The sequence below is a fragment of the Anolis carolinensis genome, chromosome 1, assembly GCF_035594765.1.
Source record: "Anolis carolinensis isolate JA03-04 chromosome 1, rAnoCar3.1.pri, whole genome shotgun sequence".
NCBI lineage: Eukaryota > Metazoa > Chordata > Lepidosauria > Squamata > Dactyloidae > Anolis > Anolis carolinensis.
Window position 1 is genome coordinate 56034679 of NC_085841.1, and position 13973 is coordinate 56048651.

The following is a 13973-nucleotide window of genomic DNA, read 5'->3' on the forward strand; positions in this document are numbered from 1 at the left end:
TGGATTTTGAATTTAGAATCTTTTGATAAGCACTACTCTTTAGCTACATAGCTAAAGAATATTTAAATATTGTTGATGTATTGTTATGGAGAGTGGCTAATTTGAGAGAAAGTGAAATGGCTGGGGGTTTTTTTGTTTTCATCAAATCCTGACATTCTTTTAGTATGATCTTACAGGTAGCAATTTTTAGAAGGATAATCATGTTAGTCTTGCATAAAAAGTTATATGGAAATAAAGACCAACTTATTAAGGCATAAGCTTTCAAGGACCTAGTATGCTTCAGAATTAAAATGACCATCTGTCATTACAAATATTTTACAGAAGCTTATGTCATTACAAACAGGCTGGCATTCTATTCAGTGGTTATGAGATCTCAACCTGGACGTACGATCTCATAATTGCTGGGCATTAACAGTTATAGTCAATGGCTCAAGGTCATTTTTGGCATTGAATGTTTGCCATATATGTTGGAAACCGCTCCAAGTTCCTTTGGGGAGATAGGGCGGTCTACAGATAAAGTTTTATTATTTTATTATTATAAGGTCTGGCAATGCCCCAACCAATGGATTTCCAGGGCCCTGAAAAATGAGGTCTGCAGTGTTCTCGGTGACAGAACACAGTGAAAAAAGCCATTTTGACAAATCTCAGGGCTGTCTCAAATTGCATGTTTTCGGCATAGCATATCACCAGTAGATCATCAGCATCTTGGAAACTTTCAGTTGGGGTGCTTCCATGCTCAAATAATGTTTTCCCTCAGGGTGGCATCACCAGATATAACTATGGTGATGCTCCAATACTGTAGGTACGTCTAATGATGCAGGATCTCAGCTGCTAATCTTTAATATCCCAGTACTTGTTTGGGGATAGTAGGTTTCCTTTTTCTGTATTTTCATAGTTCATTATTTAATAATACAAAAGCATTTTCCCTTACTTTATGTACAGGTTTAGCATCCTTTTTCCAGAATTCTGCAATCCAAAATATTCCAAAATTCATCATTGTCCACATGAAATAGTGACATATTTGCTTTCTTATGGCTCAATACAAATAAACTTTTGTTTCATGCACAAAATTGTATAACATTATCCTCAGGCTATATGTATAAAGTATACATGAAATATAAATTAATTTTGTGTTGAAACTTGGCTCCCATCTCCAAGATACTTTATTATGTACATATAAATAAATGCAGGTATTTCAAAATCTGAAAAGAATCAAAACACTTACGGTCTCATGCATTTTTGAGATGACATACCTAAACTATGTGAACAGAGGATGCTTGTAATGTCCCAAAAATCTAATAACACAAAACCTAGAGTTATATAGAGAATGATGAGTAAGAAACACAATTTATCAAACCTTGAGTTGAAGAAATCGGCATAGATCAAGGAAGACCCAAGTACAATCTAGAAAACCCAAATCCTCCACTGCACAAACCTCTTCAGTGCAAGCTGAGTTGCAGCCAGTCACTTAAGATTATATAGCTAAAGGTATTTACCGCCCTGAATCCCCATAGGGAGACAGGGCAGGATATAAAGTTTATTTATTATCTAAACTATCTGTTGTTATTGTGTGGGAACTCTTGAGGCAAACCTATTATGGGTTCTTGGCAAGAAGGGTCCATGGGAAAGTGGAGATTTCTACCCTAGATTCTAGTCCAATGCTTAAACTACTTCACCATGCTGGCTCTTAATAATGACAGTTAACCATTGTGCAATCATCTTTCATTTTTTCTGCTTCTCAGCCATGGTGTTCAAAGTTTGCCTTGCAAGAGTGTTCTGCTAGGAGCACCTACTAGATTAAAAATGAGCAACTTTTCACATGCTTTGAAAGTCATTATTCTAATTAACAAATTCCTTTGAAGCAGCCCTATTACATACCAATTACTCTTAGTTTTGTGTAGCACCTACCCACCAAGGAGCTGGTAGGTGAGGTTGCTAGGCTTAACAGGAGCAGAAATAGCAGATAAATCAGGTAACTGGGCTGTTGTAAATGAGCTTATGAGGTTTTTGAAACAGATTTGAAACACTGCAAAGTCTTCAGCATAATATTATCTAATATTTATTAGCATTCTTGAGTGCTGTGCAAATGCTTGTGTACACTGCTTGTGTGACAATAGTCACATTTGTTCGAAACTCCCGCTGAGTCACAGCAATGTTAAAACTTTAATTCATCCGAATTCACTACCAAGTGCGCATTAATCCTTAAAACAAGTTTTCAAAGAGGTAACTAAGGACAGAAAAAGATGGGATGAATTACTGGAAGACATTATTATCAACAGCTCTTATGTCAAAGGCAGCATGCCTCTTGGGGAACTGTCTACTAATATCTTGCTTGTGGGCTTCACACAAACTATTATTTCACCACTGTATGAACAGAGAATTGAACTAGATACGGCTTGTTCCAATCTACCCTGGCTCTCGTATAAAATGCCAGGCACTTAACAATCAACTTACAGAACAGCCCATTTGATCATGATGTTATGACATCATCACAAGATTCAACATATATCTCAATTTGTCTTAAAATGGATATTTTATATTCTAAACTATACTGAAAGCATGGAATACAATACAGAGACTAATCTCTTCAGTTAAAAACAAATTTTGATAAACTACAAAAATCATTAAATTTATAATGTATTATTACAACCTGTTTAGGCTCAAAAGCAATATGTGCAAATGGTCACTTTTTGATGAAAGTGCTGTGGCAACACCCACAGCAGAAGCGTATGTTCAAAAACACAAAACAGTAGCTTGTTGTTCGTACTAAGAGTTGTTACAACAATAAAGTAAAGGAATGCTCCCCTCACAATTCTCAGTTGCGATTATGGCATCATCTTAGTTCAGATTCCTCTTTCATGCCACCTTTTTAACACAACATTGTTCTTGAAACACTACTATGTCAAATTTTACTACAGATAGAAAATGCCCCATTAAATATACTTCAATCGATATAGTATGGACAAGTGCAAGAGATGCATACAATTATATCAAAGACTAAAATAAACTAAGTCTGATCAACATTTCAATATTGTAGCAGAGCCCATGAGGGAGATTTTACGTAGCATTATTCTCTTTCCCAGAGCAATGGTAAAAAAGGTATTGGATGATCACATGACAAAGCACATATAAAATAAGCACATATGACAGGATGCAGGTTTCCAATTTAGATGAAGGCAAAAAAATTAATGCTAATTTAGGCTTACATAGTTCTAGCCTATTTTGATCATTGTAACTTCATGAATATACTCAGAGCCAAGCCACACCAAGTTTAATCAAATATGCTTACTGTTTAGGCCAGAGGATGAAGCTGTTTAATAAATGTTTAATTTATCCCCTACTAAGGTATTGCAGCCAAACTTTAATTTAATGTAGTTGCTGTCATTATCACTGAAAACACCAAACTTTGTAGTTTAACTGAAGCTATTCATTCTAATTAAGTACATCCATGTTAGATTTTGGCAATCTAAAGCAGATCAGGTTTTCCCTCTAAAACAGCTGCACATAAATCAAAAGTGAAATACGAATAAAAGTGAAAAACCAACTGCATCTTGAAGATAGGTCACTTGGTTAGGGGGATCTGCTAAGTGACATAAGCAGCAAGAAGGTCCTATGATTCATAGCAAGCTATAAATAATGATTGCCAGTTCTTAAGAATTGTTATGAAAACTATGAACGGCTTTCTTCAGTGTTTTTCATTGTCCTCTTCTCTGGATCAAACCGAGTGCTTTCATACAAGATCTTGTTTCTAATGCCTTCTTGAATCATGCGTTGCTGAATTCTTAATTTTGCATTATTGTACCTACAATAGGTCCTTAAGAAAGAAAAACAAAAACTTGCATGATTTCCTTTCCGAGTGTACAGAATAAACATTTTAATATTTATCCAGACTTATATCATGTTCTTCAGAGATTATGGAAATGTTCTACTAATATAACAGCTAGAAAAGTTGATGCTTATGTACCTCTGTGTATCTGTACAATGTATTTCTGATTTTCAAATTGGATGGCACAACTGTATGTTGTTTGGACTACTTTCATCATTCTCACCAGGCAGCTCAAGGTGCCTAGGAATGCCTACCATGTTCCTTACTGCTTCCACCCATTATTAAAAATGATATTAATGAAAAAGAAAAGACATTTCTATATAAAATACTAAAGCTGACTTTTGCACTAAGTTAATCAGAAAACAGACTGAGAAGGAAAAAAGGATTAAAGTGTTATAACTAGTACCAATATCAAGATATTTGACATGAACCTGAGTAGATGAATATATTTCTTATTTATGCGAATTAAATAACATGCCAGACAATAGAATGCTAGATTTTCTATGGGAGAAGCATATCTGTCTTTAGGTATAGCTTGGCATGTTATGTAATTCAAAATATATTTTTCAGCATGTATATGGCTGTAAATGTATGAAAGTACCCAAATTTATAGAGTGCTTCAGAGCTACAAAAATATTATACACACCAACATCCCAGAGTTGTCAGGATAAAACCTCCCATTCCAAAGTGACAAGATCGTCTCACTCTGCCTGAGTGGAGGAAAAGAGGCACTTATTTATATTCAAGTGTGATGATAGTAATAGTATAGGGAAAAGGCAAAATGTATTTAGGAAATATTTAAATGTCAGTTTCAAAATTTAAAACCAGCTGTTCTATAAGGCACACATTGTGGTTGTATAGAGGTCAGAGTAATTGTGTTAAACCACAGAATAAGATGACAAATGACAAGCATACTTACATCAGAGAATGCTGAGAAAGTGTAATAAAGGACAGTATAGTGGTTTTTTTCTTTACAAATATAGAAAAGTGCAGGCTCAGTAGATGTTGGGAGCAAGAGATACAGCTTCTATTGACACAATTAATCTCAGTTGTCAAGCTATATTTATGAATAATCCAGTTGTTGGAAGTTCAAAGAACTATCAATTTACACATTTTTCTAAGAATATAGTAAGCAGGCAATGCTTTAAAATGTTGTACATTTGTTATGCTAATTCTAAGTGCATTTGTTTCTTTACTCCCAAAAGGGAATAAAGCCATAAGGAGTCAGAATAGAAATACAGAGACTAACATACATGAGACACACCATCCTTTGCTTTTACTTACTAGTTGCCAAAAAGTGTCCAAGGCCCACTGTGATGCCACCCAAAGATCCATAGAGTAATGATTCTCGAGCACAAGGGACATTTTTGACATCGAGTATTCCCAGCAGCTTAAAAGACTTGAAAGAAATTAAACACATCAACACTCTCACAAAATAATTAATCTGTTTTCTGGCAAACAAGTGAGACCATATGCGTACTCAGTACAAGAAAGGATCCCTGTCCTTTTAGTAGTTGTGCAGCCTCTCCCTCCAGACTATAAGGACATAAAAATATACACTTCAGAAAGTGCTTGGAAATTATTGAAAATTAGCTTTACCTTATGCTTTAATCACAATATGCTAGTTTTAAAAATGCTTTTATTATGCTAACCTTAGAAGGTTTTATGGTTTAATGGCATCACCTGTTCACTAGCAATGAAGATATCTCTATAATATGGATCAGATCACCTCAATCATTTGGAGAACCAACTCTCACTCACTTTTGAGGTTAGAAAGGTTGGTTTAAAAATGATCATCAATGTGAAATACATAGTCAAGGATATCTGTATTGGCTAATAGAAGCATGTCCTTTTGGATGTTCTTCAGTCACTGGTGGGCACGGGATGCTATCAGAGCATTGGATTGGAAAGGACCATGTTGTGGTGGTTCTGCACATGTACAGAATGTTCTTATGTTTCAGATGACAGACTTCTGGAGGATTGGGGTGTTATATCATCAGCTGCGGATGATGTCTATTATTATTATTATTATTATTATTATTATTAACTACATTTCTGTCCCGCTCTTCTCACTGCGCAGGGGACTCAGAGCGGGGTACAACATACATTTAGGCAAAAATTCAATGCCTCATTATACAAAGCAAATAAAACATAACATATTTTAATCTAGTATTAGTGTGTGGACTGTAATGCACCACCTAAGAATAAATACTACAAAATAATACCAACATGCCAGAAATGTGAGCAGTTCCTTAGAACAAGGAATGGGTATATGGCTAGTTCTTAATAGGGTTGCTCTCAAAGTGCCAGGAGTGCCTCTTGCCAATGTAAGCTGCTATTACAATGTAGGATTTTTAAAAGGTTATATATAAACATATAGTGCACATAAATATGTAAAATGTGTTTTGCAAAAAAGATTTCACCTTTGAATAGAAGAAGAAAAAGAACTATACCTTCATCTATTCTAAAGGCTAATTTTTGCAATCTTTTAGTGAGATTTTTGCTATATCCTTCTGCCATCTTACTCTCCAATGTTGCTAAATGGCAGAGGAGAAATCAGTTAGCAACTTAGCACAAAAGATTTATTTCTTGAACGTTGTAAGACTATTGCCACCACCTAGGGAATAAAGTTTGAAGATGAATGTGGAATTGAAGAAACAAAAACCAACCGTTAGACTCAGATAAGAGTACAGTCATTAAATGCATGTTTAAAGTCACTGATTGATTTAGGACAACCTCATGGATGTTGTAAGGTTTTCTTAGGCAATGAATGCTCAAGAGATGGTTTTGTCAGCTCCTGCCTCTGAAACAGAACAGACAGCATCCGATATTCACCAGCAGTCAACCATTCAAGTACTAAACAGGGCTGACCCTACTTAACTTCCCAGATAAGATGGGATCTGGTGTCTTTGGGAACATTTAGGCACTTTTCTTTGCCTTTGCTGGAGGTAAAAGAGTGTGACTTGGGGATTTGAGTTTCTACAGTTATAATTCAAAATTCACAGCACTACATCATTTGACAAAACAGGATTCCAATGAAAGGATTCAAGAAATCGCTATAATTAGATCCGACTGAGGCCCTTCAGGCATGGGCAAACTTGGGCCCTCCAGGTGTTTTGGATTTCAGCTCCCAGAATTCCTAACAGCCTCAGGCCCTTTCTTTTTCCCCCTCAGCTGCTTAAGTGGAGGAAAAGGAAGGGGACTGAGGCTGTTAGGAATCCTGGGGGTTGAAATCCAAACACATGGAGGGCCAAAGCTTTCTCATACCTGCCCTATTTAAACTCTGTAGACTTGTATAATGCAATTCAACTGCACAGAACTGCATTATATGAGTCTACACTGACTCATTGACACTGACAGTTTCAATCTGAATCACATGGCAGTGTAGATGAGGCCTTAGACCAGTGGTTGTCAACCTGGGGTCCTCAGATGTTTTTGGACTTCAACTCCCAGGAATCCTAACAACTGGTAAACTGACTGGGATTTCTGGGAGTTGTAGGCCAAAAACATCTGGGGACCCCAGGTTGGCAGCCACTGCTTTCGACCAAAAACCGTCTGGGATCCCTAGTTGATATTAAAGCATCCCATTTCTAGGTGAAACTTTCAGGGTGCATCTACACTGCGGATCGAGTGAGGTCTAATCCCACTTTAACCGCCATGGCTCAATGCTATGGAATCATGGGAGTTGTAGTTTGGTGAGGAAGAGATAACTCCAGGCCTTGTAAAACTACAACTCCCAGGAATCCATAGCACAAAACCAGAAGCAGTTGCAGTGGAGCCAAGCTGTTTTTCTTGTGCGGTGTTGATGCACCACAACTGTCACCTGACACTCGTCCCCCTACAAAACAAGACAAAATAAAAGAAGCGATTTCAGGGTTGCTGTGAGTGTTCCGGGATGTATGGTCATATTCCAGAAGCATTATCTCCTGACATTTCGCCCACATCTATGGCAGGCATCCTCTGAGATTGTGAGGTCTGTTGGAAACTACGTTAGATTTATATATCTGTGGAATGTCCAGGGTGGGAGAAAGAACTCTTGCCTGCCTGAGGCAAGTGTGAATGTTGCAATTGGACAGCTTGATTAGCACTGAATAGCCTTGCAGCTTAAAGCTTGACTGCTTCCTGCCTGGGGGGGGTTCAACCTCTGAGGATGATGGATGAAACGTCAGGAGAGAATGCTTCTGGAACATGGCCATTCAGTCAGAAAAGCTCACAGCAACCCAGTGATTTCGGCCATGAAAGCCTTCGACAACACACAGAAGCTATTTCCTTTAGGGGAGAAAAAAATCCCAACCCCCGTAAAACCAAAAGAGGCGGATTGTGAAGGGAAGAGGCCCCACTGACCTTCGGGGCCTCCTCGCCCGCCATGGCAAGCCAGGCCTCTCCTCTCTTTCCTCTCCTCCCTCACGCTTCACCAGCGAGTGAGCTGCGGCAGAGAGGCCTCGAGGCCCTGAAGCTGCCGCTCTAGCCGCTCACGTCTCCATGGTGTGCGGAGAGAGAGCGGGCGCCATTTTAGGTCCGCAGAGGAGATTTGTTAAGCGAGAATCCTTTGTTCAGTGAGATGGGTCACGGAGCAGCGCGCGCTCCCGATGATCCGGCGGCGGCGCGCGTGCCTCTGCCTCTCCCCCTCCCTCTCTCCCCGCCTCCTCATTCCCCCCACCCGTCCTTCCGCGTATGCGTGCTCGCGCGCAGGTTCTTTCGGCTCTCTCGCGCCTCGTCTTTGTCGGCCGCGCGCCCCCCACAAGAAGCGACAAATGGCTCCTGTGGGGATTTTCCGAACAGGAATGGCGGCTGGGAGTGGAGCGCGCGCGCGCCCGCCACCCCCCCCACCTCCGCCCAGCAGAGTGGGGGGAGGGGCGTGGGAGGAACGCGCCCCGAGGCACGTTTGTTTGTGGTGAGAAGGAAAGGAACCTCCCCTCCCCCTCCACAATCAGAGAAGGAAGCCTCTGCGTGGTTGGAGAGTGAGAAAAACACTAGGCAGTGCGAATGATTTATTCATTATTATTATTATAAGCAGCCATGAGAGGAACCCACGTCAAAGAATCACAGAGGATTCTCAGACAACCTAGGCCTCACCTCTGCTGCTGCTCAGTCGTTTAGTCGACTCCGACTCTTCGTGACCTCATGGACCAGTCCACGCCAGAGCTCCCTGTCGGCCGTCACTGCCCCCAGTACTTTCAAGGTCAAGCCAGTCACTTCAAGGATATCATCCATCCATCTTGCCCTTGGTTGGCCCCTCATCCTTTTTCCTTCCATTTTCCCCAGCATCGTGATCTTTTCCAAGCTTTCCTGTCTCCTCATGATGTGGCCAAAATACTTCAGCTTTGCCACTAATATCCTTCCCTCCAGTGGCTCCAGTGAGCAGCCACTGGGCATTATTTCCTGGAGGATGGACTGGTTGGATCTTCTTGCGGTCCAAGGCACTCTCAGGATTTTCCTCTCAACACCAAAGTTCAAAAGCGTCTATCTTCCTTCGCTCAGCCTTCCTTAAGGTCCAGCTCTCGCAACCTCAAGGTTACTATGGGGAATACCATTGCTTTGACTATGCAGGCCTTCGTTATCAGTTATCAGTAGGTGTAGTTGCCATGATCTTGGTTTTCTTGACGTTTAACTGCAACCCAGCTTTTGCACTTTCTTCTTTCACCTTGGTGATAAGGCTCCTCAGCTCCTCCTCGCTTTCGGCCATCAGAGTGGTATCATCTGCATACCTAAGGTTGTTAATGTTTCTTCCAGCAATTTTAACTCCGGCCTTGATTCCTCAAGCCCTGCATGTCGCATGATGTGTTCTGCGTACAAGTTGAATAGGTAGGGTGAAAGTATGCAGCCCTGCCGCACTCCTTTCCCAATCTTGAACCAGTCTGTTCCGTGGTCTGTTCTTACTGTGGCTACTTGGTCTTTATACAGATTTCTCAGGAGACAGACAAGGTGACTTGGTATCCCCATACCACCAAGAACTTGCCATAGTTTATTATGATCCACACAGTCGAAGGTTTTAGAATAGTCAATAAAGCAGAAGTAGATGTTTTTCTGAAACTCCCTAGCTTCCTCCATTATCCAGCGGATATTGGCAATTTGGTTTCTCATTCCTCTGCCTTTTCTGAACCCAGCTTGGACATCTGGCAACTCTCGCTCCATGTATTGCTGGAGTCTGCCTTGCAGGATCTTGAGCATTATTTTACTGGCATGGGAAATAAGTGCCACTGTATGGAAGTTTGAGCATTCTTTAGCGTTTCCCTTTTTTGGTATGGGATATAAATTGATTTTTTCCCCAATCTGATGGCCAATCTTGTGTTTTCCATATTTACTGGCATATGGCATGCATCACCTTCTTAAGGCCCATTCAACCTCACTCCTCAGGATGTCTGGTTCTAATTCACTCACCACACCGTCAAAGCTATCCTCTATATTATTATCCTTCCTATACAGATCTTCTGTATATTCTCGCCACCTATAGTTGATCTCTTCGGCTTCTGTTAGGTCCCTGCCATCTTTGTTTTTGATCATGCCCATTTTTGCCTGAAATTTGCCTCTGATGTTTCTGATTTTCTGGAAGAGATTTCTTGTCCTTCCTATCCTATTGTCTTCTTCCACTTCCACGCATTGCTTGTTTAAAAATAGTTCCTTGTCTCTCCTGGCTAACCTCTGGAATTGTGCATTTAATTGGGCGTATTTCCCCCTATCGCTGTTTCCTTTCGCCTTCCTTCTTTCTTAGGCTACTTCCAGACAACCATCTTGCCTTCTTGGTTTTCTTTTTCTTTGGGACATACTTTGTTGCTGCCTCCTGAATAATGTTGTGGACTTCTGTCCATAGTTCTTCCGGGACTCTATTTATTAAATCTAGTCCCTGAAATCTATTCTTCACCTCCACTGCATATTCACTGGGAATATTTGTGAGATCATATCTAATTGGTCTGTGTATTTTCCCCATTCTCTTTAGTCTGATTCTAAATTTTGTAATAAGAAGTTCGTGATCTGAACTACAGTCAGCTCCAGGTCTTGTTTTCACGGACTGGATGGATGTCCTCCACCTTTGGCTGCAAAGGTTGTAGTCAATCTGATTTCGGTGTTGACCATCTGGTGAAGTCCATGTGTAAAGCCATCTTTTAGGTTGTTGGAAGAGAGTGTTTGTTATGCACATTGAGTTTTCCTGGCAAAATTCTATCAGCCTACGTCCTGCTTAGGTAGAAGCTCTTAGGTGTGCTCATGAACCCAGAGTCACTCTGCAGAATGTTTCAGCAGTCAGCTTTGCAGAACAAATAACACAGGAACTTTTACTAAGTCCAAGAGATCAACAGAACAATAATATTTACAATAGTTCCTCTGATTGCTTACAGAAATCAGCAGTCATAAGCAGTCCTTTCTTAGTCCATAAATCTACTTCAGTGAAGATCGGCTGCAAACAAGGCCTCAGAAATAGCCAGGCCTCTCTGAGTACAGAGCCATCTTCTTTCCAACCAGTACTCAGTAGACACACACATACACACACAAAAACCTGTTCAACCCGATTCTCCAGCAGTAGGACAGTAACAGTTGCAAACCCATTCCCAGGTCCTTGCAAACTCAGCCAATTGGCTTCATGCATTTGATTTTCCAGTTAACACACGTATAGTATCTCTGCAAACCATGACATGCTTGACTATCAAGCAAAAAGTGGGTGCTAGAAATAATATACGAAAGCTGACTGGCACAACCTGGGGATCACCAGACACAGTGAAGACATCTGCCCTTGCACTTTGCTTCTCTGCTGCTGAATACACATGCCCAGTGTGGAATACATATCACCACATTAACATAGTGGATGTGGCTCTTAATGCCACATTATCACAGGTTGTCTACGCCCCACACAACAGGAGAAATTATACTGTTTAGCCGGTATGGCATCACCTGACATCCACTGAGAAGTAGCTGCCAATAATGAAAGGGGATGGGAATGAGGCTGTTTTTTTGTCCGCTTAAGCGGCTTGGGGGGGGGGGAGTAAAGGGCCTGAGGCGGGAAGGTCAAGGTGGGCTCCAGTGGTAGGCCCTACCACAGGTGCCATGCAAGCCGAGAATTGGATTAAGACTCCAGGAGACCACTGTTTTGACTTTTAGACAAGTCTAATTCAGACTTGCCAGGAGATGCCTATTATAAAATTCACTATGTAGATGATAGTTTGTGCCTTCGTGTTGCTTCTGACCCTTTCATCTTAGGGCCCCCTGAAGCCAGAAGGCACATAGAAAAGGCATGTGGATCAAAAACCTCAAGCATCCTGTTTCTCCTGTTGTAAAAGCTCTTGAGGGACTTCACTCACATGTTGAGCCTTCAGCCTAAAGTTCTGCCCATCTTTTACTCTGGACAGCCCTCAAATAACAACAAAGGTTGCACTGCTCTATTGTTTCTCAGCCTTACCTGTGAATACAAGGGATTTAGCTTGAGAACTTTTTTACGTGAAAAGTTTAACATGGCAAAAAAACCCCAATGTGCTTTTGGCCTGCCTAAATAGCAGTCTGGTGTCTAGATCCAGGAAAGTCATGCTACCCCTCTATTCTGCCTTGGTCAGACCACACCTGGAATACTGTGTCCAATTCTGGGCACCACAATTGAAGGGAAATATTAACAAGCTGGAAAGCGTCCAGAGGAAGGCAACTAAAATGATCAAGGGTCTGGAGAACAAGCCCTATGAGGAGTGGCTGGAAGAGTTGGGCATGTTTAGCCTGCAGAAGAGAAGGCTGAGAGGAGACATGACAGCCTTGTATAAATATGTGAGGGGAAATCATAGGGAGGAGGGAGCAAACTTGTTTTCTGCTGCTCTGGAGACTAGGACGTGGAACAATGGCTTCAAACTATAGGAAAGGAGATTCCACCTGAACATCAGGAAGAACTTCTTCACTGTGAGAGTTGTTCAGTAGTGGAACTCTCTGCCCCAGAGTGTGGTGGAGGCTCCTTCTTTGGAGGCTTTTAAGCAGAGGCTGGATGGCCATCTGTCGGGGGTGCTTTGATTGCAATTTCCTTCTTGGCACCAGCATTTACATTACCACATCACATTGTAGTTAAAAATCAATTCATCAATTTCCCTGTATACCAGACATATTGTGAGATATCTACATATGGAAGATGGCATAATTCATTACTGAAAACAAGAAAGACCACCTAACAAAGGATAGACTCTATCAAGGAAGCCACAAGACTCCGTCTTCAAGGTCGAAATGGGGCTCCTAATAACATATCTTGAGATCTGTTATTCATAGGCTATTGAAGCCAAACTGGTGGAAAATTAACAACAAAATATGCTAGATGAAGTAGTAATTTAATTAATTCAATTTTTACTCTTATCATGGCTTTGCAGTATAATGTATCTGAAGAATCTCTGTGCTCTATGAATTTAACTTATCTCTGAGGTTATAATCCCCTATGAGTACTTCCCCAATCTGAGTTATGGCCTATAGCCTTGAAAAAGTGTCTCTTTTTAATCATACCCCATTTATAGAATTCACTCCCCATTTATGCTAATTTTGTTGTCTTTTCCACAGAAAATGAAGGGGCTCATTTTATCAGACTTCTTAAAGTTTTAGAAAATTGATTGGCAGGCAATTTCTCTAAAACAGTAGTTTCCAAACTTTTTTTTTGACCAGGGACCACTTCGACCATGGACCACTATCCAACATTAGTACCAAAAGGGTTACGAATCAGTTTTTGGTCAACTTTAGATTCGGTTGGTTCTTTGGGGTCCTGATTCAGAAAATTGCATTGGATAGACCACATCAGTTCTAGTTTCCAATACAGAACATACGCCATCCAGTAGTTGCCATCTGCTCGCCCGCAGAAAACCATATTTAATCATCTAGAGCTGATGTGGTCTATCCAATGCAATTTTCTGAATCAGCACTCCAAATAACTCTAGGAACAGGACCTGGTGCCAATTTTCCCCGCATGTCTCACAGACCTTATTTTAGGCCTCACGGCCCACAGGTTGGGAACCACTGCTTTAAAACATTTCAAAATTCTGGATGGGCTTATAGTGGATTATTTCTCTTTCTCCATTCATCATCATCAGAATAACAATTCTATATTTATATTATTATTTTACTAAAATGTACAAAAGGTAAATATTAAAAGCGAAATCAACTTATACAAGTATTAAGACAAATTAATTAAAATACAATTAAA

At 40.5% G+C, this 13973-nt stretch overlaps 1 protein-coding gene across 1 annotated transcript; it reads right to left on the reverse strand.

The window, feature by feature from the left end:
- Positions 1-1145: 1145 nt before the first annotated feature.
- Positions 1146-8439, reverse strand: LOC100553328 (cytochrome c oxidase assembly protein COX20, mitochondrial). The gene is made up of 4 exons (XM_003225186.4): positions 8171-8439; positions 5111-5225; positions 4473-4536; positions 1146-3814 (listed from the first exon to the last, which is right to left on the reverse strand). The coding sequence occupies exons 1-4, from the start codon at positions 8192-8194 to the stop codon at positions 3670-3672; spliced, it is 348 nt and encodes a 115-aa protein (XP_003225234.1). The 5' UTR covers positions 8195-8439; the 3' UTR covers positions 1146-3669.
- Positions 8440-13973: the final 5534 nt, after the last annotated feature.

Coding starts and splice junctions, on each gene's coding strand:
- LOC100553328 (XM_003225186.4), bottom strand. CDS start 8,194: ATGGCGGGCGAGGAGGCCCCGAAG. Junction 5,226..8,170: donor CGGGCGAGGAGGCCCCGAAG/GTCAGTGGGGCC, acceptor ATTTCTTTCAAG/TCTTTTAAGCTGCTGGGAAT. Junction 3,815..4,472: donor CTGACAACTCTGGGATGTTG/GTGTGTATAATA, acceptor TTCTTTCTTAAG/GACCTATTGTAGGTACAATA.